We start from the raw sequence: 27028 nt of genomic DNA on the forward strand, positions 1-27028 counted from the left end.
AAAGGTTTAATTTTATCCATATTTTGCAGCTGTGACTGTGTTTAGTATGATAATGGCAACTGAAACTGAGTGTGTTAGGAGAGGAGAGAGGAGGAGGATTGTGTGGTCTTTTCAGTGTCAGTAACATTAAAAAAATTAATTTTCTTGTGGGATAAAGAACTAACTAATTGCATAAACACAATGTATTAATTGTGGAAAAAAATAACAGAACGGTTTAAGCTCTCTGTTTTCGTAAAGTGTAGTTGCTGGGACATCTCACATTTAGATGATTATGATTGCTTCATTGGACTGAGCACAGTTTACATCAACTGGATTCTTTTTGTATGTAGAATCTGGTCAGGAACATTAAGGTGAAAGCTTTAAAATAATGTGATAGTCAGTTGTCTGATTTAACAGATTTAATTCTTATAAAACTAAATATTGGTTTTACATAAATACTGTTATTGTTTTATTGCTCACATTTCATATAGTTTGGAGGCTATAACGTCTCCAATAGCACCAACTTTTAACAGTGGGATAAGAACATTACATTCCATGTAAATATGATATCCTCACAAAATGAAATGCATATACATACAACTTCTATACATATTTAAAGAAAAAAAAAAGAAAAACAAATGAACAAACGCACTCATTTTGTAAAGATTGTTCATGTAAACAGCACATGAATTATCAAAATGTTTAATAACAAACTTGGAAAGATGTTCTTTCACTTAATAACCAAATCAGATGAAACAAAAAAGGAATACACAAGTTCACATCATACTTTGTACAGCTTCAGTCTCACCAGAATTTGTAGGCAAATTCTGAAGGTCTGTGACAAGACTCTTGTCTGAAACTTCTAGAAAGCAATAACTCTTTCATTTACTCTCTCAGTTCATCCTTCCACCTGGAACATGTGCCTACAGACATGCATGCATCCATGTGCACAAGCATGCAACGACACATTCTCTCTCTCTCTCTCTCTCTCTCTCTCTCTCTCTCTCTCTCTCTCTCTCTCTCTCTCTCTCTCTCTCTCTCTCTCTTTTTCTCTTCCTGCCCCCCATATCTCTCTCACTGTCTTTAAATATAAAAATAAATGATGTGCATTTCTTAGGAACATCTACAGCAACACAGTATAAGTACTTTTCACTTTAAATCGTCAGGAATGAATTATTTTTTCAGTCACATCTTCTAGACATAACTAACAGGACATCCTCCATCAGTAGTAGGTGACTTCTCCATCGTACTTTCACTCGTTGTAGCTTCAGGGATTCCTGTAGCACTGTCATCTGGAAATTTCTCAGTCTTAACAATTCCATTTTCACTAGGAACTTTTCCCATAGCTGACATTTTATCTTCAGTCTGTTTTTCAACAACCTTTACTACAGTATACTTCCTTGGAGGGCCAGGAAACATTTTACTTATCTTCAGTGCAAGTGGATGAATTAATTTTTCATCATATATGCAGTCATCAGAAGTACCTTTTAACAAAGTAGAAATATGAATGTGAATAGATGTTAAAATTTCTACACTGGGAAGAAAGAAATTAATACTTGGGTATAATCTTATAGTAAAACTAAAAACAAATCTGTATTTAAGGCATATTTTATTAATAACTGCTGGGTGTGTGCAGTATTTCTGTAGTTACTATTTGCATTTCTGAAATATAGTTCAGTATCTCCATGACTTTTTTGTATTTTATTGTTCAGTTTTCTTTACTTTACCTGTAATGTAGCTACCAACAACTCCAAGGAATACTGTGAGGCCACAACCAATCAAGGAATAATACATGTAGGTGATTGCATACAACTCTTCCAGAAAATTGCTGAAAATATAAAATGCTATTATTAGCTATGTTAACTTTATCGGGCTTCTACATCATCAGTACATTTTATTGTAAATCAGCTTCTGAAAATTATGAGTTTGCCACCAAACCACATCATCTAAGTAGCACTTTCATCTCTCTACTGCCACCAGGTTTCAGTAAAATATTACTACTGTCATTTCCGAATGAAGTAGGTTGTAAATAGCTGAAAAGCAATCTCCCTTTTTTCTGTCAAAAGTAAACTTCTATCTGAGACCCTATTTAAATTTTAAAGAGAGAAACAGGCAACCTGGCTGAAGTAGGTCTATATCAAAAAGGAATTTAAAAAATCAAATTTCTTTGTAAAACAAATCCTAAATCTTAAATATATGGTTCAGATTTACAAAACCAGTCAAACAATAACTGCGTTCCTGACAAGTTAAAACTGTGAACTGAACTGGGCTGAGACTTAGACAGGGATAAGTGCAAATGTGTTTCTCTGTTGGGCTCAATGGATAAAAAGATTTTTTTACAGATACATCTTGTGAAAACACCAACTGTAAAACGTATGGTCACAGGAAGAAACAGCTGTAGAAACAATAAACTGGCACCAAGACTCATAATAAACCAGTCATGGAATGAACCAGCAAGAACAGGAATGATTTTCAGCTACATGAAGGTTAATAAAAACTAGTGATTTCCAGAAGGAGCTGCATAAAAGTGCGGAAGAGGTCTGAGAAAAATAATTTGTTGTGCACACTAGTAATGATACACACAGGATGACACTCCCAACATCAGCACAGACATTATTCCCCAGACTCACAGCCACCAAAGTGGTCATGAAGACTATTGGGTGTGTCTCACAACTTTCCACGCATTTCATGTCAGGCTCGCTCAACTGGACTATCATACAAACTATTATCACACCACTCCAGGCCAATAACGCAAATGTCAACACAAACTCACAGATCCTGTTTTAGAATGCTAGCAGGATCTTAAACAGAAGAAATGAAATGGTGACATTCATGAAGTGAAAGGGTATCCAAATCACTCTTGTGGATGAAACACTGCTTACTCCTCACAAACAGCTAAACATCCCAGGTTATTACATCTATCGTGCCAACCAAGCTGATGGCAGGCAGGGGGGCGGCACAGCCATCACAGGCTACCCGATGAAAACTTCTATAAAGTTCGTTAGGGGGTTGTTGTTGTTGTTGTTGTTGTTGTTGTCTTCAGTCCTGAGACTGGTTTGATGCAGCTCTCCATGCTACTCTATCCTGTGCAAGCTTCATCTCCAAGTACCTACTGCAACCTACATCCTTCTGAATCTGCTTAGTGTATTCATCTCTTGGTCTCCCTCTACGATTTTTACCCTCCACGCTGCCCTCCAATACTAAATTGGTGATCCCTTGATGCCTCAGAACATGTCCTACCAACCGATCCCTTCTTCTGGTCAAGTTGTGCCACAAACTTCTCTTCTCCTCAACCCTATTCAACACTTCCTCATTAGTTATGTGATCTACCCATCCAATCTTCAGCATTCTTCTGTAGCACCACATTTCGAAAGCTTCTATTCTCTTTTTGTCCAAACTACTTATCGTCCACGTTTCACTTCCATACATGGCTACACTCCATACAAATACTTTCAGAAATGACTTCCTGACACTTAAATCTATACTCGATGTTAACAAATTTCTCTTCTTCAGAAACGCTTTCCTTGCCATTGCCAGTCTACATTTTATATCCTCTCTACTTCAACCATCATCAGTTATTTTGCTCCCCAAATAGCAAAACTCCTTTACTACTTTAAGTGTCTCATTTCCTAATGTAATTCCCTCAGCATCACTCGACTACATTCCATTATCCTCGTTTTGCTTTTGTTGATGTTCATGTTATATCCTCCTTTCAAGACACTGACACAAAGACATAGATCACATGAACACCAAGCTCCCTGCACTTGAGAGACTAGATGCTACACCTGTCAGAGTCATGTTCCATGGAGCTAACACCACACTGGTATCACTGTACAATCCACCTAAAAACATAGTATCATTTGATACCAGTACAGTTCTTAACATAGCACTGAGGCAATTGCCGCTGCAGATTTAAAACACAAAACACACCAACTAAAATTCACAAATACACACCGCCAATGACAAGAAACTATACGAACACACACTAGGTCAAAACTACATTGTACTAGGATGGGACATCCACACATATGTGCCTGCACAGGCCTGACTCAGGCCAGAAATGGTAGACATAGCCCTCATCAAGGGCATCACATGCACACTCAACCTAATGGTTGGAAATGATCTGGACTCAGACCACATGCTGGTAATACTTCACACAGAAGAAACACTTCAGGATGGAGAACCACACAGGATACTGAGCTACAAGCACACAAATTGGACTCTGTTCAAGGAAATGCTTGATAGTCATGTTCCAGACACTCACGAAATTAACAACACACAACAAACTGATGAGGTGGTTAAGCCTCTTACTAGAGTTATCCAAGACACAGTGTCAGATTCCATTCCACATGTAACACCACAACAACACTTGACGGTTGCACCCCAGGAAATCCTGGGTCTTATCCCAATGAGGAACCAATTCTGGAGATAATGGCACCATACCAGGCATCCATTCTATAAGCTGTATGTTAGCAGATTGCAGGGACTAATATGAGAGAAAATACAAACATTTAGAAATGAAAAATGGGGGTAGAAACCTGCAAGCCTAGACATTAAATGTCCTGTCATGTGGAAGGTAGCCAGACACTTCACCAGGGAGAAACATTACACACACCTACTCTACAAGGCCCAGACGGCCCTGCATACCCCTGAAGAAGAAGGCAGAGCTTATGGCCACAACATTTGCAGTGTCCTTCATGCTGAACCTGGCTCCTTCAGACCCAGCATTCACTCTTTAAATGGACCAGGGGCTTACACGACTTGTAACTCAACCCAAACGCAATGAAATCAGACACACTAGCACAAATGAAATTACTTGGGTTATCCAGCATGCCAATGTAAGGAAAGCCCCTGGTCGTGATGGCTTTCAAAAGCACATCTACCAGGAGTTCATGGAATACGTCACACACATACCAAATGCCATCTTACAACACCAACACTTCCCTGACATTTGGATGGCAGCCAACGTCCTGATGCTCAGGAAGCCAGGGAAAGACCACTGCCTGCTGCAAAATTACTGACCCATCAGTCTGCTGTGCTGCCTTAGCAAGATTGTCAAGAAGGTAATACTAAAACAGATCAGTAGGCACTGTATTACCAATGACACCCTATAGCTGGAGCAATTCGACTTTGGCAATCACCACTCAGCAACTCAAAAGCTCCTCTGCATAGCTCAATATATAACACATGCTACATCACGAACAAAGAAACAGGGTCTGTGTTCCTGGTCATTGAACAAGCTTTCAACAATCTCTGGCACAATGAAATCATATGCAAATTAAGTGATACTGGCTTTCCTGGTGGTCTAGTACATCTCATACACTCATATCTCACAAACAGATGTTTCAACACTGATGTGCAGGAAAGACAATTGACACGACATGATATCCAAGCTAGAGTACTCCAGGGAAGCATACTGTGGACCATATTCTTCAACCTGTACATTAATGATCTCCAAGCAATACAAAACATGACATTGGCCAACTATGCTGATGACACAGCCATCCTTGCACAAGATCGGATACCACTGAACATAAATCCATGATTATAGACAGCACTCGGAACTGCTGAGCCTTGGTTGGAATGATGGCATATTAAAGTAAATGTCGACAACTGTGAAGTAATTCTGTTCACAAGCAGACTGAAGCCGCTGTGCAAGCATCAACACTATAGACATGTAACACTACATGCATACCCAATAAGTTTCCGAGAGAAAGTTAGATACCTCGGTGTTTTTCTGGACTGGAAACTTACACAGGGGGGGATCACATAGAAGATGTCATAATGCATGCGAAGGTCAATCAATTCTACCCAGTGCTCAACAGGGAAAGCAGACTAAAGTGTGTGTGTGTGGGGGGGGGGGGGGGGGGGGAGGAGGGTGTCGAGATCCATATACATGACACTGATTAGATCTCTGATGATGTATGTAGTTAACATCTGGTGATATGGAGCTCCTACACACTTGTGCTGCCTGCTGATTGTACAGAAAAAAGTGCTACGCATCATTGGCAATGCTCCACACTACACTTGCACTGTGAATTTTCATACTGAATACCACCTTGAAACCTTCAAGGAATATTTAAAAACCTCACCACAGGACTATGCAGGAACTCAAGATACTCGGACAGTCCATTCATTCTTACACTGGGGCACTATGATCACAACCATAGGTGGAAGCATAATCACCTATGGCGTGCTTACACGCACTCACAAGTGATAATATTGGCAAGCCCTTGCACATCAGCAATTCTTACTGGATATGCCAGCTGGTATCACCGCTGACCAACAGGCAACACCAGGGAAGCTGACAAGCCCACACACTAATGCAAAAACCAAACCCAAACACTACCCTACACAGTGAATACAATCTATGACACTAAACGATAATGAACCCAACTGTTACAGGTATACTGAAGCTGGTCAAGAAGCCAGCACCGGTTCCCAGCTGAAATCATTGAGCAACAATGCTTCACAGTGTCAAAGGTATCCACCTGCAAGATACCCACTACTAACAAAACCTACCTATGCATGACCTGTCACAGGTAGTAAGAAATCCGCTACTGCTCGTACCACCTGACCCAACTACCACAGACTTTTTTCCCCTTCACTTTTGCCTTGGCACTTTTTTTTCCTCTGCCCTTCTAACTGCTACCCTCTGTGTTGGCCATCATGCCAGTGTGGACATGGAGGGCTCCACTCTACAAAACTAGTAATGATATGTGAATTGTTCTGAGGTGGACAGTAATAAGCACCAAAGATTTGAATAATTCCGGACTCTAATAGTTTGGGCTGAACTGTGTAAGCTGTTGTAGCTAAATAAATATTATATATCGTTCATGTAACTGAAAATTTATACAGTACTAGTATATCAGAAACAATTATTGAGAGTCTGACATTGCCAAAATCTTATTTTTCAGTGTCCATTGATGTTTAAATTATTGAACAAAGTTTTAAAAGCCACTGGTAGTGGATAATTAACTTATAATTATTTTGACTTTATTTTGGCTCAGTTCAGTAAATGGATTTGGTGAAATCAATGGCCAGATGATCAATGAACCAATACTGTGAGTTATTATTTCTCAACATTACTGATGACTTAAAAGAAATGTAATGTCCATTAAAAACAGAACTTCACTCACTCTGCATCTCCATCAAGTGCATCAACTACTTCCTCTGTTGAGTTCAGTAGGTACTCTGGTAGCTTGCCTGAGATGTTTAATCTACTCATTAATTCTTCAACACTCAGTGCATATGAAATTATTGGGTTTGCTGGTGCCAGATCAGCATATGACGTGTTTGTACAACCCTCTGTAGAAAGTGGTAACAGAGCAATTGGTCCTTGGTCAACAGTCATTCTGCCAAATGTGATCCATAAAGTAACAGCATGGCTTACAATCATACCTAAGGCTGCCCCCTGAAAAAAAATATATTTGTATCATTAATTAATTATTATTTACAATATTGCTAAGTACAGAATTATATATGAGGAAACACTGCAGAAGGCATTGGCAAAAATATACAACTTTAAACTCTGAATTTTGCTTTTAAAAGTAGGCCCAAAAATGAATTATTGAGAAAATACTGGATTATGTGTGATTCAAAATGTAAAAAGTTGCTTTGGTGGAATATCGTGTGTGTGTGTGTGTGTGTGTGTGTGTGTGTGTGTGTGTGTGTGTGTGTGTTGGTTAGTGTTTAACGTCCCGTCGACAACGAGGTCATTAGAGACGGAGCGGAAGCTCGGGTTAGGGAAGGATTGGGAATTAAATAGGCCGTGCCCTTTCAAAGGAACCATCCCGGCATTTGCCTGAAACGATTTAGGGAAATCACGGAAAACCTAAATCAGGATGGCCGGAGACGGGATTGAACCGTCGTCCTCCCGAATGCGAGTCCAGTGTGAATATCGTGGCATCTACACATTTTTATCTGGTGGAAAATCCAAATAGTGTATTTGCAATAGACCTGCTGGGAAAGCCTGGAAAGGTTCACTTTTATTAGACCACAAAAAGAGGAATATCTGCTGCTCTAATCTATATGCACCTACATATGCCACACCAGAAATACCTTTCTGAATTGCCTCTCCTGCTTTTCCTTCCTCTTCCGTGTGTAATCACACAATGCATGCTGCTACACCAGGAGATTGAGTATAACACACACACACACACACACACACACACACACACACACACACACACACACACGATGGGAGAGAGGCAACTGGGTGGGGGTAAGGAGGAGGTGACGCTAGGCTGGGCTGAAGTGGGGAGTGGAAGGGGAGGGATAGCAGCGTAGGGAGTGGGACAGTGAAGTCCTCCTGGGGAGTGTGAAGGGATGAGATGGAGAGAGTGTGGGGAGGGGAAGGGGAGGGTAGCGGGAAAGGAGAGAAGCAAAAAAGACTGGGTGCAATGGTGGAATAGAGGGCTGTGTAGTGCTGGAATGGGAGCAGGGGAGGGGCTAGATGGGTGAGGACAATGACTAATGAAGGTTACAGGAACATAGGATATACTACAGGGAGAGTTCCCACCCGTGCAATTCAGAAGAGCTGGTGTTGGGAAGGATCTACAAGGCACAGTCTGGTCAGTTGGGAAGCATGCTCAGCAACAGGGTGGTTCAGCTGTTTCTTGGCCACAGTTTGTTGGCAGTCATTCATGCGGACAGCCAGCTTGTGGGTTGCAGCTTAAACCATAGATCACATGACTAGTTGCACAGGTAGCCCTGTGTTTGATGGGATAGATGATGATTGTGACTGAACTGGAGTAGGTGTGGGGGGAGGATGTATGAGAAAGGTCTGGCATTTAGGTTATTACATGGATATGAGCCATGACGTAAGGGACTGCGAGCAGGGATTGTGTAGGGATGGATGAGTATATTTGTAGGTTCGGTGGCTTGTGGAATACCACTGTGGGAGGGCTGGGAAGGATAGTGGGCAGGACATTTCTCATTTCAGGGCACAACTAGAGGTAGTCAAAACCCTGGTGGAGAACTTAATTCAGTTGCTCCAGTCCTGGGTGGGACTGAGTTACGAGGGGCCAGATGGTGAGATTGTGGGAGGTGGTGGGTGACTGAACAGATGGGAGATTTCTTTTTGTACCATGTTGGGAAGATAATTACACTCTGTAAAGGCCTCAGCTAGGCCCTCAGTATATTTCAAGAGGGACCACTCGTCACTGCAGATGCAATGACCATGGGTGGCTAGGGTGCATGGAAGGGACTTCTTAGTATGGACAAGTGGCAGCTGTCGAAGTGGAGGTATTCCTGGTGGTTAGTAGGTTTCATATGAACAGAGCTACTGATGTCGTCATCTTCGAGATGGAGGCATACATCTAGGAGAGAGGCTTGTTGGGTTGAGTAGATCCAGGTGAAGCAAATGGGGGAGAAGCTGTTGAGGTTATGGGGGAAAGTGTATGGGTGGTCTCACCCTTGATCCAGATGGCGAAGATGTCATCGGTCAATCTGAACCAGATGAGGAGTTTAGGATTCTGGGTGTTTATGAAGGATTCCTGTATATGGCACATGGATAGGCTGGCATAGGATGGTGCCATACGGGTGCCCAAAGCTGTACCCTGGATTTGTCTGTAGTTAATGCCTTCAAAGGAGAAGTAATTGTGTGTGAGGATATAGTTGGTCATGGCAACTAGGAAGGAGGTTGTTGGTTTGGAATCCATTGGGTGTCGGGGAAGGTGATTTTCAATAGCAGTAGGGCCATAGGTATTAGGGATGTTAGTGTAAAGGGAGGTGGTACCAGTATCAATGAGTAGGGCACTGTATGATAAAGAAACAGGAACTATGGGGAGTCAATGGAGGAAATGGTTGGTATCTTTTACATAGGAGGGTAGGTTCCAGGTGATAAGCTGAAGGTATTGGTCTACAAGAGCAGAGATTCTCTCAGTGGGAGCACAGTAACCAGCCACAATGGGACATCCTGGGTGGTTGGATTAAGGACTTTAGGAAGCATGTAGAAGGCAGGAGTGCAGGGAGTGGTAGAGGTGAGGAGAGAGATGGGATCCAGGCAGAGGTTCTGGAATGTGCCTCAGGATTTGAGGAGAGACTGGAGATCCTGCTGGATTTCTGGAATGGAGTCACAGATGCAAGGTTTTTAGGTAGATGTATCTGGCAGCTGGTGAAGCCCTTCTGCCAAGTAATCCTTGCAGCTCAAAACAACAGTGGTGGAGCCTTTATCCACATGTAGGATTATAAGGTTGGCATCAATTTTAGGTGGTGGGCTGTGGTTCTTTCTGCAGATGTAAGGTTAGTTTGCGTGTTGAGGGATTTGAGGAATTATGGTGAGGCAAGGTTTGATGTTAAGAAATTCTGGAATGTGACAGGGGGTGATTTGGGGGCAGTTGGAGTGGATCACGATTGGATGGAGGAGTGAACTGAGTCAGGCAGCATTCAACATTGGTCTTTGCTTGAGTCTGATTTGTAGAGATGGTGGCGCAAAAGTGCTTACACTGTAGGGTCCAGGAGAAGGCAAGAAGCTCTTTAACAAGTCCTGCATTATTGACTTTTGGAGTGGGGCAGAAGTTGAGGCCTTTGGAAAGTGAAAGAACTGATATTTATGTGGATCTAAGGCTTTTAGAGGAAAGGTTCATGACTGTGTTTTGGGTCTGTTTAGGTACTGGATTCTGTGTGGTCGTGGGAGGGAGTTTTGGAGGGTGGAGTAAATGTAGTAGGTCTGTGAGATGGGGTCTGTCAGCTATGAGGAGATGTGCGGGAGGTTTGGAGGTTGTTGTAGAGGTGGTGTGCAGTGGTAGTCCAAGATGGGAGTAGGAAGTGTGCACGGTAGAGTGTTTTTTGAGGTGGATTTGTGCACGTTGCTGTATTTCCTGTAGGATAGGAGTTTCAATGGGTGTCATGGGTTCCAGGAATTTGGGATCGCATAGCAGGAGAATTTTATGGATGGAGATAGGGTATTGCAAGGAGGTTTGGGCTCATTTCATATGGCTTTGCAGGATTATGTTGGTGAGAGCTAAGAACTAGCAGAATCTGAACAGATGGATATCATTGTGGAAGGAGGGGTGGCAGCTTGAGCTGGGTAATTTAATGGTAAGGTCATTTGGGGGGATTCTACGAGCCAAGCAGTTATGCAGGAACATTACATGGGACTGGGTTCTGGGTGAGGATAAGGAAACTTTTCTGTATTGATGCAGGTGGAAGGACCAAGGATCCATGGTGGTGGAAAAAACTCCAAATATATGTAAAACCGTAGAATTATGTCTGAAAAAAATCGTAAAAATACATTTGAATAAGTGGGAAAAATCATGAAAAGGATGAAATCAATGAAATAGGGGAAAATAAGATGAAATCTGAGAGAGTGTGATGACACTCAAAGACGAAAACCCATTAAAATTGGTGTGAAGTCACAATAAGATCAAAGAAAAGATATAAATTTAAAAAAAATTACTGTGCATTGCAGGTATGATGGTGAATAAGTGTGAAGAAGAGGAGAGGCAGATGAGACTGTTTGAGGTTAAATTAGTAGGTGCAACCTGGGATAGGACAGAGAATAAGAGGAGGCAGGGGAGGGGTTGGTGGGATGAGATACAAGGTTGTGTGGGACCGGAAAGGTGGGGGAAATAACACACAAAAACATGGAAGAGTTGAAGGTATAGGATTAATGATATTGGTGGAAGTAATGTGGGACATAAGATGCTGCACTAAGAATCAGCTTAGTCTGTTGTGTGTGGCCAAGACACCTGATACAGTGTGGCTCATAAGTACAGCATACAGTGAGGTTTGTAAGGTGACAAAAGAATTACAGGAAAGAAGAGAAAGAAGGATGGACATTGAGTATAGTAATGTATTAGAAAATAGTAACAAAGGAAAAAAGCACTGGGTTAGGATGGAAGAAAAGCCACCAGGCAAAATCAAAAATGGAACATCCAGGATGAAATGTAACAATATTATGACAAGGATAGTTGCTACTCACCATACAGCAGAGATGCTCAGTCAAAGATAGGCACTACAGAAATGCTGTCCAAAATAAGTTTTTGGCCAACAAGGCCTTTGTCAAAAATAGATGACACACACACGACCACAGATTGGGCTGTTGTGGGGAATGGAGTGGAAGGAATAGCAGGGTGGGGGTAGGGGAGCATGCAGGGGCAAAGTGGACAGAGTGTAGGGCAGCTAGGTGTAGTTGGGAGGTTAGACGGAGATCAGGGTAGAGGGGCAAGAGGGGGAGCGAGAGGGGGTTGCGAGAAGGGGGGCGAGAGGGAGTTGCGAGAGGGGGGCGAGAGGGGGTTGCGAGAGGGGGGAGGGGCAGGGGGAGGGGGAGGGGGAGAGCGGGAGAGTGGGAGGGGGAACGCGGTGGGTAGCGGAAAAGGAGCGAAGCAAAAAGACTGAGTTTGTTAGTGGAATAGAGGGCTATGTAGTGCTGGAATGGGAACAAGGAAGAGGTTAGATGGATGAGGACAATGACTAATAAGGGTTGAGGCCAGGTTGGTTACGGGAACATGGAACATATTGCAGGGAGAGTTCCCACACGTGCATTTCAAAAAAGCTGGCGTTGGTGGGAAGGATTCATGTGGAACCAGCTGTGAAGCAGTCATTGAAATGATGAATGTTGTGTTGGGCAGTGTGCTCAACAACAGGGTTGTTTTTTGGCCATAGTTTGTTGGTCGCCATTTATGCAGACAGACAGCTTGTTGATTGTCCCCACATAGAATGTGATTTTTGTACAGAGGTTAATGATACCAGAGTGGCCTTTAAAGGAGCAAAAGTTACAAGTAATGCTGACACCAAGCAGTATGGACATACCGGATGGAAGTTATTAATTTCTGTATTTTCTTCAAATGCAATGTATTTGTGCTGAAGGTGCCGTATTTACTCGAATCTAAGCCGCCCTTTTTTTCCGGTTTTTGTAATCCAAAAAAACCGACTGCAGCTTAGAATCAAGTGCAAAGCAAGCGGTAGTTCTGAAAAATGTTAATAGGAGCCGCCACAACTAACTTCTGCCGTTGAATATATGTAGCGCTACACAGGCATGCTTTGCAGGCACAAAAATAAATACTGGCGTCAAAACCTCTGCGTCAGTAAATAAATAAAAAAAAGAGGTGGAAGACGAGCTTTTTTTCTCTGCCCCAAGTTTCGACCACTGCATTTTCATACATTATCCAACAAAGTAAATACAAATTCCGTATTGTTCATCTTCTAATGTAGCAGCATTCCAATGTACTATGAAAATCCGACTGACAAGACTGGGATGTTTGTCAATATGGCCAACTCTACGTTCTGAATTTTTTCATAACTTTGAGAAGAGATGGTTGCTAATAGGAACTTTTATGAATTGTGAATCACATGCAGTGTTCTCTTCACCATAAGAATAATACGAATATAAACATTTTGCCATGTATTGTTTCATGTTTGCTGCTATCTCACTTAAATCCTGTCTGCCTAATAAACTACGAAACTAGAGTGAGACACTAGCAAATGTGTAAGAATATACATATCATGTCATGTTTATATTCATATTATTCTTATGCCTGATAGTGATACAGTCAGAAAGGGAGCACGGTAATTGACTAGATTTTTAAATCTAAGATGACTCTAATTTCTGTGCAGAATGTAATGTACTAAAGAGGCACCTGCAAAGATTTTCAAACAGAGAAAAAATTTTCGCTAAACTCTCGTTCAGAACATCTTCTATCATACGCAGTCTATTATTTTGTTCTTGTTGAACATTATCAAAGAAAGCAGCAGTGTAAGTAACAACAAATAGCAGTCTATTGCCATTGTTTTGGTTATGAGACCATTCCTCTTCTTTTTTTTTTTTTTTTTTTTTTTAACTTGTAAGCCGTGGTACCGCGCACAAAAGCAAGCCATCCCGCGACGAACAATGCATGACACAGTACAGTAATGCATTTTTAGCTTAGAGTGACGTAAACACCTATAACAAAGAGAACGGCACTTATCAGATCAAAGAAAAATATGCAATCAATTCAAACCAGACGAAACACGTGAAAAAGGATGGAGCACCTGACGCATAGCAATGGCTACCTGGTTAAGCTTAACTGCTAAGCTTATGACTCTACCTAAATTGTGTCTCATATTACAATGGACCAACTTTGTTTCGATTTGGAGGTGCGGCCTAAAATTTTTCTCTGCTCTTGAATTTCGAGTCTCAAATTTCAGGTGCGGCGTACATTCAGGCAATTTTTTTTCCCTTGATTTCGAGTCTCATTTTTCAGGTGTGGCTTAGATCTGAGTGCGGCTTAGATTCAAGTAAATACGGTACTTGAAATACTCAGGACTGGAATAGTGAAATGTGAGAACATAGTGTATAATAAAGTAAGCAGTTTTGAAAATAAATACAACTTTGTCTCATAGTTGCAACCCAACAACAAATTTTCCTGAAATGGAAATTTGTGGTCACAGAAGAAATGTAGAATTTTTAGTGATAAAGACACAAAATAATTTATGTACAGTTGTTTTCGGATTACAGTAATCATTCAGTGATATTTTTTTCTGTATATCATTTATATAATATGAGAATGAAGAATATTTTATGATATTGCTTCACTGGTTACTATTACTGCTTAAACTCACCAGTAAATAGGGATGAAGATTTAGAAAAAAGAGCACATCAGCTGAATGTTTTTTATCCTTAGCTTTATTATCTAAGCAGTCATGTTAATTCTATTCAAAAATAAAGTATTAACACTAAGAAAGTTGCTGTCTCATCAGCTGTAATGTCATCTCAATTAATATTTATATTACTGATTTCTTCCATGTTTCATGTACGCTAATCATATCATTACTAAGTGTATGTTATAAATAAATTACAATGTACAATACCCAAACAATAAAAATGCAATAAATAAGTTACTTCTATACAGCTGTACAAGTTAAATGTGTATTTGAAGTCAATGTTTGCAATGTTGAAGGAGAAGTTAATGGTATATACATGTTGTTGTTGTTATTTTAACTTCTATTCATTTGGATTGAAAAAGACAAAGTGAAGAGGAGTGATTAAGAGAGACGATGTCAAGAATGATGTGCATGCATACGACTTCTGTATATATTTCTATCACAGTATCCTTTCTAAATAGCATGGTACCATACCTTCCAGTTGCAGCATGGGAACAGCATTGCTAATACAAATACTCCGAGGAGAGGTCCACTTGTTGCAGATGTCATAAGCATTGAAGACTCGATGACTCCTGATGACATTGCAACAAGGAATGCAATTCCTGTGATAATGGCTCCAAGAAAAATACCTGTTGGTAAGAAATTGTATTTTGGAATAAATATATAATAATTTAAATTGAATTTTACTAATGTACCATAACTATATATTCCTTTACAATGTCAACTGTTTATTATTATTTCTTCTATTAAGAAATAATACAGTTAGTACCCATGGACATATATTTTTGCTTGTGGTGATACGTATAGTCTTTCGATAGTTGAGTAAGTTTTTGGTACTTCCTTTGTTTTGCAACAGGTACATATTATAAAGCAAGCTACATGTATGAAAATTATGTAAATAATGAATAAACAGTCAACCAAAACAAGATTGTGATGAGTATTAACAAACACATATGTATGTCATACTCCATAGGTCTCCAAAAGTAGTAGTACCTTAAAGGATGCAGAATAGTTCGCAGACATGCATTGCTACGGTCAGGCAGATTTCATATGTAATTCATCATACATCATTTATCATGTCCTACAGTGTCCATCAAGAACAGGTGTGGAATAAGTCAAGGCATAACATAGCAATAAATTATCACTATACTTCTTAAAATTATTTGTGCTTATGCAAGCTAAAAGTGACAGAGTCAATGAAGAAGAAAAAATACAGTTTTGGTGGTGTGAGGAATCACTCATCTTGATACAGTCAAAGTTGCTATTTTGTTATTTTACTTCTGGTAGCTAGTTTCAGCTATGTCTCAACATAAAGTATGGAAGAATTAAATGGGTTATAAAAGGTATAGATAAAATTATAATACAACTGTTGTTGTTGTGGTCTTCAGTCCACAGACTGGTTTGTTGAAGCTCTCCATGATACTCTATCCTGCGCAAGCCTCTTCATCTCTGAAAAGCTTCTGCAACCTACATCCTTTTGAATATGCTTAGTGTATTCATCTCTTAGTCTCCCTCTACAACTTTTACCATCCAAACTTCCCTCCAATACTAAATTGGTGATTCCTTGATGCCTCAGAATGTGTCCTACCAACCTATACCTTCTTCTAGTCAAGTTGTGCCACAAATTCCTCTTCTCCCCAATTCTCTTCAGTACCACCCCATTAGTTACATGATCTAGCCATCAAATCTTGAGCATTCTTCTGTAGCACCACATTCTGGAAGCTTCTGTTCTCTTCTTGCCTTAACTAGCTATCGTCCATGGTTCACTTCCATGCAAGGCTACACTCCATACAAATACTTTCAGAAAAAGACTTCCTGACACTGAAATCTATGCTCAATGTTAACAAATGTCTCTTTTTCAGAAATGCTTTTGTTTCCATAGCCAGTCTACATTTTATATCTTCTCTACTTCAACAGTCATCAGTTATTTTGCTCCCCAAATAGCAAAACTCATCTACTACTTTTAGTGTCTCATTTCCTAATCTAATTCCCTCAGCATCACCTGATTTAATTAGGCTACATTCCATTATCCTCATTTTGCTTTTGTTGATATTCATCTTATATCCTCCTTTCAAGAAACTGTCCATTCTGTTCAACTGCTCTTTCAGGCCCTTTGCTGTCTTCGACAGAATTACAATATCATCGGCAAACCTCAAAGTTTTCATTTCTTCTCCATGGATTTTAATTCCTACTCCATTTTTTTCTTTTGTTTTCTTTACTGCTTGCCCATTATACAGATTGAATAACGCCGGAGATAGGCTGCAACCCTGTCTCACTCCCTTATCAACCACTGCTTCCCTTTCATGCCCCCTGATTCTTATAACTAACGCCTGGTTTCTGTACAAATTGTAAAGAGTCTCTCACTCCCTATTTTTTACCCCTGCCACCTTCACAATTTGAAGATAGTATTCCACTCAACATTGCTAAAAGCTTTCTCTAAATCTACATATGCTATAAATGTAGGTCTGCCTTTCTCTGACCTATCTTCTAAGATAAGTCATAGGGTCAGTATTGCCTCATGTGTCCCTACATTTCTACGGAATCCAAACTGATCTTCCCCTAGTTCATCTTCCACCAGTTTTTACATTTGCCTGTAAAGAATTTGTGTTAGTATTTTTCAATTGTGAATTATTAAACTGATAGTTCGGTAATTTTCACACCTGTCAGCACCTGCTTTCTTTGGAATTGGAATTATTATATTCTCCTTGAAGTCTGAGCATATTTTGCCTGTCTCATACATCTTGCTCACCAGATGGAAGAGTTTTGTCATGGCTGGCTCTCCCAAGGCTCTCAGTAGTTCTAATGTAATGTTGTCTACTCCCGGGGCCTTGTTTTGACTTAGATATTTCAGTGCAGTATCATATCTCCCATTTCATCTTCAACTATGTCCTCTTACATTTCCATAATATTGCCCCCAAGTAAATGAAATGAAATGTCATGTGGCGAGGGCCTCCCAGTGGACAGACCCAATCACCTGGTGCAAGAACTTTTAAGTGTTACAGGGTTTAGTTTAGCATCTCACTTTTGTAGATCAGAAATGGAGAAAGGAGGAGTTGCCACATTCATCAGGAATTGTCATAAATTTAAAAACGTAGACATTCATAAATTTTGCCTAGAACAGCATATGGAAGCATGTGCAACAGAAGTAGAATTTCACAAAAAATCCTTCATAATATTAAGTGTATATCAAGCATCTGCAGGTAACTTTAAGCTGTTTGTAAACCACCTTGAAGCTGTACTGGCCCATTTAACAACCAAAAACAAAGAAATAGTGGTTGCTGGTGATTTCAATGTAGATTTCCTTAAAGACTTTCCCAATAAGAACTTATCTGAGTTAGTAACACTATCATTCAACTTAATTCCCACTGTAAAGTTCTCCACTAGGGTAGCCAATTGCTCATGAACAGTCAATGGTAATATCTTTATAGAAAAGTCAAATGAAAAAAAATTATATTACAGAACCAACAGGATATAAAATCTGTTAAATCTTGGCTCAACAGGGTAATCAATAAGCCAAAAATTGATATTTCAGGACACTCCTCAGAGACATTCACTGGACTGTTGTTTACAGTGCTCATGGCATGAATGAAAAATATAACACTTTTGTTAATAAACTGCTTACCTTATTCGAACACTGTTTTCCCCCAAAACTTACCACAGTTAGAGCAAAGTCTACAAAGAAGCCATGGATTACTCAAGGAATAGGGGTATCTTGTAAAACAAAAAGAAAACTGTATCTGTCAATCTGAAACAGTTCCGATGTTGATGCTATAGCACATTACAAGAAATACTGCAAAATATTAAAGACTGTATTATGGACATCAAAGCAAATATATTACAAGGAAAAGATAGTCATATCAGATAACAAAATAAAGACTATATGGGATATAGTGAAGGAGGAGACCAGTAGAACCAGACATGAAGAGGGACAAATAGCATTAAGAGTAAATGATACATTGGTGACAGACATGTATAGTGTTGCAGATTAGATTAGATTAGATTAGATTAACACTTGTTCCATAGATCATGAATACGACACTTCGTAATGATGTGGAACGTGTCAGGTTAATGAAAGACGTCTGTACAAGATATTACATTACACAAAATATTGCATGACACTAATGCTTAAGTTAGTTTTTTTCCCTCCCTTGATTTATATCTAAAAATTCAGCCTATGAGTAGAAGGAGTTGTCATCTAGAAATTCTTTTAATTTATTTTTAAATGTTGGTTGACTATCTGTCAGGCTTTTGATGCTGTGTGGTAGGTGACCAAAGACTTTTGTGGCAGCATAATTTACCCCCTTCTGTGCCAAAGTCAGATTTAACCCTGGATAGTGAAGATCATCCTTCCTCCTGGTGTTATAGCTATGCACACTGCTATTACTTTTGAACTGGGTTGGATTATTAACAACAAATTTCATAAGTGAATGTATATACTGTGAGGTTACTGTGAGGATCCCTAGATCCTTAAATAGATGTCTGCAAGATGACCGTGGGTGGGCTCCAGCAATTATTCTGATTACACGTTTTTGAGCAATGAATACTTTTCTACTCAACAATGAATTACCCCAGAATATGATACCATATGAAAGCAGTGAATGAAAGTAGGCATAGTAAGCTAATTTACTGAGATTCTTATCACCAAAATTTGCAATAACCCTAATAGCATACGTATCCGAACTCAGACGTTTCAGCAGACCATCAATGTGTTGCTTCCAGTTTAACCTCTCATCAATGGACACACCTAAAAATTTTGAAAATTCTACCATAGTTACAGACTTCTGTTCAAAGTCTATATTTATTACTGGAGTTGTGCCATTTACTGTACGGAACTGTATATACTGTGTTTTATCAAAATTTAAAGAGAGTCTGTTTGCTGAGGACCACTTAATAATTTTGTGAAAAACATCATTTACAATTACATCACTTAGTACACATAGGGGATATAAAAACAAAAAAGCTGGCATACTACGCTTACTTTCATTCCATAATGTCATATGGGATTATTTTTTGGGGCAATTCATCAAGCCAAGCTAAAGTTTTCTGGGCACGAAAACGTGCAGTAAGAGTTATTTGTGGTGTGAACTCAAGAACATCTTGCAGAAGCCTGTTTACGGAACTAGGGATACTAACTACTGGTTCCCAATATATTTATTCCTTAATGAAATTTGTCATTAAAAATATATCACTTTTTCAAACCAACAGCTCAGTTCACGGAATCAATACTAGAAATAAGAATAATATTCATAAGGATTTAAAGTCACTTAGTCTTGTACAAAAAGGTGTGCAATATTCAGGAACACATGTGTTGTGTGTGTGTGTGTGTGTGTGTGTGTGTGTGTGTGTGTGTGTGTGTGTGTGTGTGTGTGTGTGCGTGTGAAGTACAATCTAAATTCTGCACCAGTTCAGTGCAGTAATGTGTTCATTGTAAATAAGTATTTAGTTGTTTTATTACACATTTATTACCTTATAAATAAACAAAAACTTTTTTATTTTACATTCAATGCATTAGTATTTGTAAAATGATTCTTTCATATAGCATTCATTAAAAAATGATGACCATGCCACTTGGGACCTGTGGAATGGTACATTAGCTTGTTTGTTTGAGTTGTAAATATTTGTCATTTATTGTTGTTTTTCTATGTTCTACATCCTGGAGGGCCTCCTCACTGTGGATCGATTGGAATCAAAGTAAATCTAATCAAAGTCTTTTGAGGTGACGCCACTTCAGTGAGTTGCACGTCAATGAGGATAAAATGATGATGATAAAATTGACACAAATACCCAGTCCGTGAATGGAGAAAATCTCCAGCTGAGCCGGGAGTTGAACCCAGGCCCCCTGGCATGACAAGCAGGTGCACTGTCTACTCAGCTATGGAGGCGGACTGTCCTCAAGTACATTTACCTTATATAGCCCCTCTATATACTCCTTCCACCTTTCTGCTTTCCCTTCTTTGCTTAGAACTGTTTTTCCATCACAGCTCTTGATATTCATACAGGTCTTTTTTCCAAAGGTCTCCCTAATTTTCCTGCAGGCAGTATGTATCTTACCCCTAGAAATATATGACTCTACATACTTAAATTTGTCCTCTAGCCATTCATGCATAGCCATTTTGCACTTCCTGTCACTCTCATTTTTGAGACTTTTGTTTTCATTTTTGCCTGCTTCATTTACTGCATTTTTAAATTTTCTCCTTTCATCAAATAAATTCACTATCTTTTCTGTTACCCAAGGATTTTTACTAGCCCTTATCTTTTTACCTACTTGATCCTCTGCTACCTTCACTATTTCATCTCTCAAAGTTACCCATTCTTCTCCACTGTATCTCTATCCCCTTTTCTTGTCAATCAGTCCCTAATGCTCTCCCTGAAATTTTCGACAGCCTTGGGTTCTTTCAGTTTATCCAGGTCCCATCTCCTTAAATTCTTACCTTTTTGCAGTGTCTTCAGTTTTAGTCTACAGTTCATAACTAATAAATTGTGGTCAGAGTCCACATCTGCCCCTGAAAATCTCTTAAAATTAAAAACCTTGTTCCTAAATCTGTCTTACCATTATATAATCTGTCTGAAACCTTCCAGTGTCTCCAGGGCTCTTCCATGTATACAAACTTCTTTCATGATTCTTAAATCAAATGTTAGCTATAATTAAGTTATGATCTGTGCAAAATTCTACCACGCAGCTTCCTCTTTCTTTTCTTACCCCCAGTCCATATTCACCTACTACTTTTCCTTCTCTCCTTTTCCTACAATTGAAGTCCATTCCCCCATGACTACTAAATTTTTGTCTCCCTTAACTATCTGAATAATTTCTTTTATCACATCATACATTTCTTCAATCTCTTCGTCATCTGCGGAGCTAGTTGGCATATAATATTGTACTACTGTGGTAGGTGTGGGCTTCGTGTCTGTCTTGGCTACAATAACGCATTCACTATGCTGTTCATAGTAACTCATCCACATTCCTATCTTCTTATTCATTATTAAACCTATTCACGCAGTGTCCTTATTTGATTTCGTATTTATAACTGTGTATTCAGCTGCCAGAAGTCTTGTTCTTCCTGCCATCGAACTTCACTAATTCTCACTGTAAACTTTAACCTATCCATTTCCCTTTCTAAATTTTCTAACCTAGCTGCTCAATTAAGGAACCTGACATTCCACGCTCTAATCCGTTGAACACCAGTTTTGTTTCTGCTGATAACGATGTCCTCCTGAGCAGTCCCTGCCCAGAGATCTGAACGGGGGACTATTTTACTTGTGGAATATTTTACCCAAGAGGGCACCAACATTATTGAACCATGCAGTAAAGCTGCATGTACTTGGGAAAAATTACAGCTGTAGTTTCCTCGTGCTTTCTGCCATTCAAAGTGCCAATACAGCTAGGTCGATTTGGTTGGTGTTACAAGGCCACATCAGTCAATCATCCAGACTGTTTCCCCTGAAACTACTGAAAAGACTGCTGCCCCTCTTCAGGAACCAAACATTTGTCTGGCCTCTCAACAGATACCCCTCTGTTGTGGTTGCACCTATGGTATGGCTATCTGTATCACTGAGGCATGGAAGCCTCCTCACCAATGGCAAGGTCCATGGTTGATGGGAGTCATTGTGGTTGCAGTGCACTCACCAGTGAAGTAGTAGTGCCCCATAATGGGCACATATCAGCTATGTAAACGAAGCAACTTGTGACTGACAAGCAGCAGTGCTCATGGTTTCATACAATTAAGTTGTTAATTAATTAACTGATTCATTCATTTTGTCTGTATTTCTCTCCTTCCCTCATATTCTGTAGATCCCATCAAGAAGGAAAATATTCTGGGATGTGGAACAAGTCAAGATACACTTTAACATGAGACAAGACAATCATAAAAGCTTAAGCTGTATGAACAAACTATCACTACACTACTTAATGCTATTCATGCTTATGCTGTCTAAATTTAAATTCAGTAAGTTAAAAAGTAAGCCACTACTTTGAAAATAGCTGCTGCCTTCTCAGTTATACTGTAGAGCTGCTGTTTACCTGCTATTTGTCTCTGCATCTGTACAAACAATCCTATTTACAGACCATTTTTACTTGTCATGTAGCTTCACAGTGAATGCTATTATATACCATGTATGTAACATAACTTTTTCAGTCTGTATATAGGTATTCAGATAATCCATAAAAAGAGTGACTACTGATATATATTTTTTATTTTATTTTGAACTGGTAAGGATTTCCAGTTTCTTGCTCTATGGAGTATGGGAGCTTGCTGAATATCTCCCCACCAGAGTATGTAACTCCATTCTGAACCCTAAACTCTTGTCCTGTGTTCAGTCAACACAATGAGAGATTGAAACTAGGTTACATATTGTCAAATAGCTTGATAATTTATTTCTAAATTCAAGTGTCTTTCAGAAAATATATGAGAAAATCTTAATAAATTTAGAGTATCCATATCAATCATGTTTAGCTAAGAAGAAAAAAGTAAATTTCAGAGAGCTGTCATGTTTTTTTTCAATCATGATATTCAGAGGGACTTCACAGGATTAAAAACGCAAAGAAGTTTACAGGGACACACAGTGGATAATGAATTTAATTCTTTCTCAAAAATATGTTTAAAATGTGTCCACATGATGCCTCCTTCTTCATCTGTGGCACATATGAATAAAAATGTTTTGCACAATAATTAGTGGAAAAAACAAATGTTAGAAAGATGTCACAAGATTTTAATTCTGCTTGGGAAACAGAGAACATGTATCCCTAGGCAACATTCTATTATGTGTAGTGTGATTTGTACAGCAATAAGGCTCACAGAAGTATTTCCCAATCTGGCAGCTGGCAAGTGATGTAGTGGTTTGATCTATTTATGCTATCTTACAAAAAATTGAAATATCCAGTCAGATGCCAGTGCAACTTTGTATTCATACACACCATCAGATTAGAGCTACAATTCTCTGCTACATGTAGAACAGCCACCAGAGAGCACTAGCATTGTTACCAAGCCTTGTAGGATATATAAGGGATGTGAACAGTGTCAGATGTTGTGTGATGACAGTGAAGGACATGAAGATGCCATGTACTCATGTGAGACAGCTTTGTCAGCATATGACAATGTGTGAAATGGTCCTCCTCGTGTCTCCCCACTAAGTTAGCTGAGCAAAGCGTACAATATCTAGGTTTGTGGGGCATTTGAATGGGACAGTGGCTAGATGTAGGTCCGTAAAGGTTCTGGTTGGTCTCATTTGACAAGTGCAAGGAAGGATCATTGTCTTGTGCACCAAGCACATTGCAACCCATCCACATCTGTGCCTGCGACCCAAGGACAAGTACTAGACTCCTTGCAGCATTCTGTGTCATCCTGCACTGTTTGCTGGAGACTAGCAGCAGTCTGACTAGGCAACTATCATCCTCTACACAGGCAACACAAATGGCTGCATTTGGAGTGGCGCCATGACCAGGAAGCATGGACTGCAGATGAATGACATTGCATTGTGTTGTGTTGTGTTGATTGATGAATTGCAGTTCTGTACTGTCCAAGATGACCATGGCCTGCAAGATGGCAGTGGTCTGTTGAGCTGTTCCTTTCTTCTAATGTTTTGGAGAGGCACAGCGGTAGGGCTCCTGGTGTCATGGTGTGGTGGAGCTATTGCTTATCACTTCAGGTCATGGCTGTTACTGACAGAGGGAACTCTGATGGCACAATGATATCTCTTGGACATCTAGCATCTTCATTTGGTACTTCTCATGCAACAGCATTGTGGTGACATTTTTCAACAGTATTGCGCTTATCCACATGTAGCAGTGTCACTATGAACTGTGTACATGATGATGTACTCCAATGGCACCAGTGTCCAGGACATTAAGGAGCAGTTTCATCAGCTGCAGGGCAACTTGTCACAGGAGAGGATGCAATGGTTTTATTACACCCTTCAAGACTGAATCAGGCCAGAGAGGCTGTGACTTCATACTGTCAAGTAGGCGCGTGCCACCAAGTTCTGCATAAATTTCACTGGACTTGTAATCACTACAAATAACATTATATGGCCTATCAACCCATGAAGTTTCATTTTGTTTCCTTCTTCCTTTCTGTATGCTCCACTTTTTTGTCAGACAGTGTATTTTGTATTTCAAAACAAACTATTTCAGTGATTATTCCTGATACGTCAAAATACTTAAGGAAAGTTGTTAATGGTTATGCACAGGTTAGTTGGCTTTCAATATGTAATCTAAATTTTATTACATAAAAAATTATTTGCACCTTCACTCAAAAAATGATATAGATTAACATCCTCAGACTTTATTTGGGAAGGCCATAGCTATCAGAATCCACTACAATGGACTTTGTGTTTTCCAAATTTGTATTTGAGAAGGCTTTAGTTTCCAGAATCCACTATAATGGACTCTGTTTACCAAATTTGTATTTTTGGATTCTAGTAGTTTGCTGAGGAGCTCATCCTGTGCAATCTTTGTTTTGTCCTTTTTTTCTTATATGTGGTGTCTAGGCAGATGCAATGACTACTGTGTCATCTGGACACAGTGGTCTCCACAACTGCATGGACTACCATGCCTCCCATCAGACCCAAATTCTCAACTTATACCAAATGCTACTAATATAGTACCACTGCTCCTTAGCTTCATTTGTCACAGCATCTCACTGATTCCTGTAAGAGGTATAGCTTGGTATGAATCTGTACTGAAGCAATCATTTACTGTTATCACCTTAATTATATATGTATGTGTGGTGTGCGTTCTTTCGGACATGTGTGAAAGAACAGACTCAATTTTGATCATGCAGCCACTCTACGTCAAGACAGAAGGGAATTGAAGACATTAGCAGCCAGTTGGCTTTTACATCAATGGGAAAGATTGAAAATTTTTACTGGGCCAGGATTCAAACCCTCGCCTCCTGCTTACTAAGCAGATGTGCTGACCACTACTCTACCTGAACACAGTGGTTGCTACAAATGTTCAACTTGCTCCTTTGGTGTAAATCAATGCCCATTGGCAGCTAATGTCTTTAATTCTTTTGTGCCTACACTTATCTTATGTTTTCTTTCTGCCAAGTCGAGTACGTACTTGGCACTCAGGGCATTGCATCTCCAATTTTTGTTTAGATGGACTGCCATATGACTTCTCTTTGCTTGTAATCATCTACAAATTTCAGTTTGATTTCTTCAACCTCAAAATATGCACATAAATTGTCTTAAAAGTAAGCAGAATACAGTAAACAATCAACCAAACAGGGGACCAGCTACTCATTATCTGCTAAACAGTGTAAGAGAAGAAATGTGTGATGCACTTCCATGATTTTGAACAAATTATGCTTGCACGTGTTTGCTGCAGTGTTGGAAATACTGAACACATTCACAAATTTGATTGGGAAAAAGGGAATAGTGCGATGGCACAAGCAGAAATTTGATCAGGAATTTAGCAGCACCTTACTACACTATGGATCAAGTTTTCCTTTATGGTGGCTCAACAACAAGTACTGTGGAAATCAAGAGAAAGGGTGGCCAACATTTGAGATTATTTTATGTTAGGAAGGTAAAACTTTATTTCATGGGAGGAATAGGTCTAATAAAGACTTAAAAATATGCTACAAACAGTACTGCAAAGTCCTTCACTGTGTCATAAAAAGGCTAAAACCATGCAATAAGTGCAAAAAAATCAAAATTTCAAGAACAAGGCAAAGGAAGAGATGGGGCACTGTAAGATTTGAAATGCATTAACTCAGTAAAGCAAACTGTACTTAACTCCCTCATGGTAGTAGTAGGAAGGCGTATGATGTAAAATTTGGATAATTATGAACTAAATCAGTAAAAATAATTTAACAGTAGCTGTAAAAATATGGAGAAAAAATGGGTAATCAAAAACAGCTTCATTAGAATTACTTATCCAGGCATTTCATGCACTACAACAGACATCAGTTTTCCTGCATCAACTTTAGATAGGTTACAGGTATCATTAGAGCATTGAAAAGCAACAACTCTTCTGGTTACGATGGTATTTCAGCTTTTGCTCACTTGGTAGCATCCCTTTTAGGTTATTACCACTGTAATCAATCTATGAATCTAAGTGCGTTGACTGAAGGATGCTGTTTAAGACCCATTTATTATAGATTCCTTTCCTTCCTTTCTGTTTCATCAATAGTTTTCAAGAAGATAAAATACTGAAGCACTTTTCTCAGATTAGATTAGATTAGATTAGATTAATACTTGTTCCATAGATCATGAATACGACACTTCGTAATGATGTGGAACGTGTCAGGTTAATAAAATATGTCTGTACAAGAAATTACATTACACAAAATATTGCATGACACTAATGATTAAGGGTTTTTTTTTTTTTTTTTTACTTACTTTATATCTAAAAATTCAGCCAATGAGTAGAAGGAGTTGTCATCTAGAAATTCTTTTAATTTATTTTTAAATGTTAGTTGGCTATCTGTCAGGCTTTTGATGCTGTTTGGTAGGTGCCCAAAGA

The 27028-nt window shown here is 39.3% G+C and overlaps 1 protein-coding gene across 3 annotated transcripts in view; it reads right to left on the minus strand.

Annotated features, from left to right (window-relative positions):
- Positions 1 to 380: 380 nt before the first annotated feature.
- LOC126354881 (sodium-coupled monocarboxylate transporter 1) overlaps positions 381 to 27028 on the minus strand; it is a 481393-nt gene continuing 454745 nt past the window's right edge. For 2 of the 3 annotated variants that reach the window (XM_050004927.1, XM_050004926.1), the window contains exons 11-14: positions 15040 to 15194; positions 7119 to 7393; positions 1707 to 1807; positions 381 to 1463 (exon numbers count right to left, since the gene is read on the minus strand). In XM_050004927.1, the coding sequence (XP_049860884.1) occupies positions 1174 to 1463; positions 1707 to 1807; positions 7119 to 7393; positions 15040 to 15194 (821 nt within the window). In that variant the 3' untranslated portion in view covers positions 381 to 1173. The remainder of the gene's footprint in view (positions 1464 to 1706; positions 1808 to 7118; positions 7394 to 15039; positions 15195 to 27028) is intronic. The other variant, XM_050004925.1, reaches the window with a different exon arrangement.

Source organism: Schistocerca gregaria, chromosome 3 (genome assembly GCF_023897955.1).
Source record: "Schistocerca gregaria isolate iqSchGreg1 chromosome 3, iqSchGreg1.2, whole genome shotgun sequence".
NCBI lineage: Eukaryota > Metazoa > Arthropoda > Insecta > Orthoptera > Acrididae > Schistocerca > Schistocerca gregaria.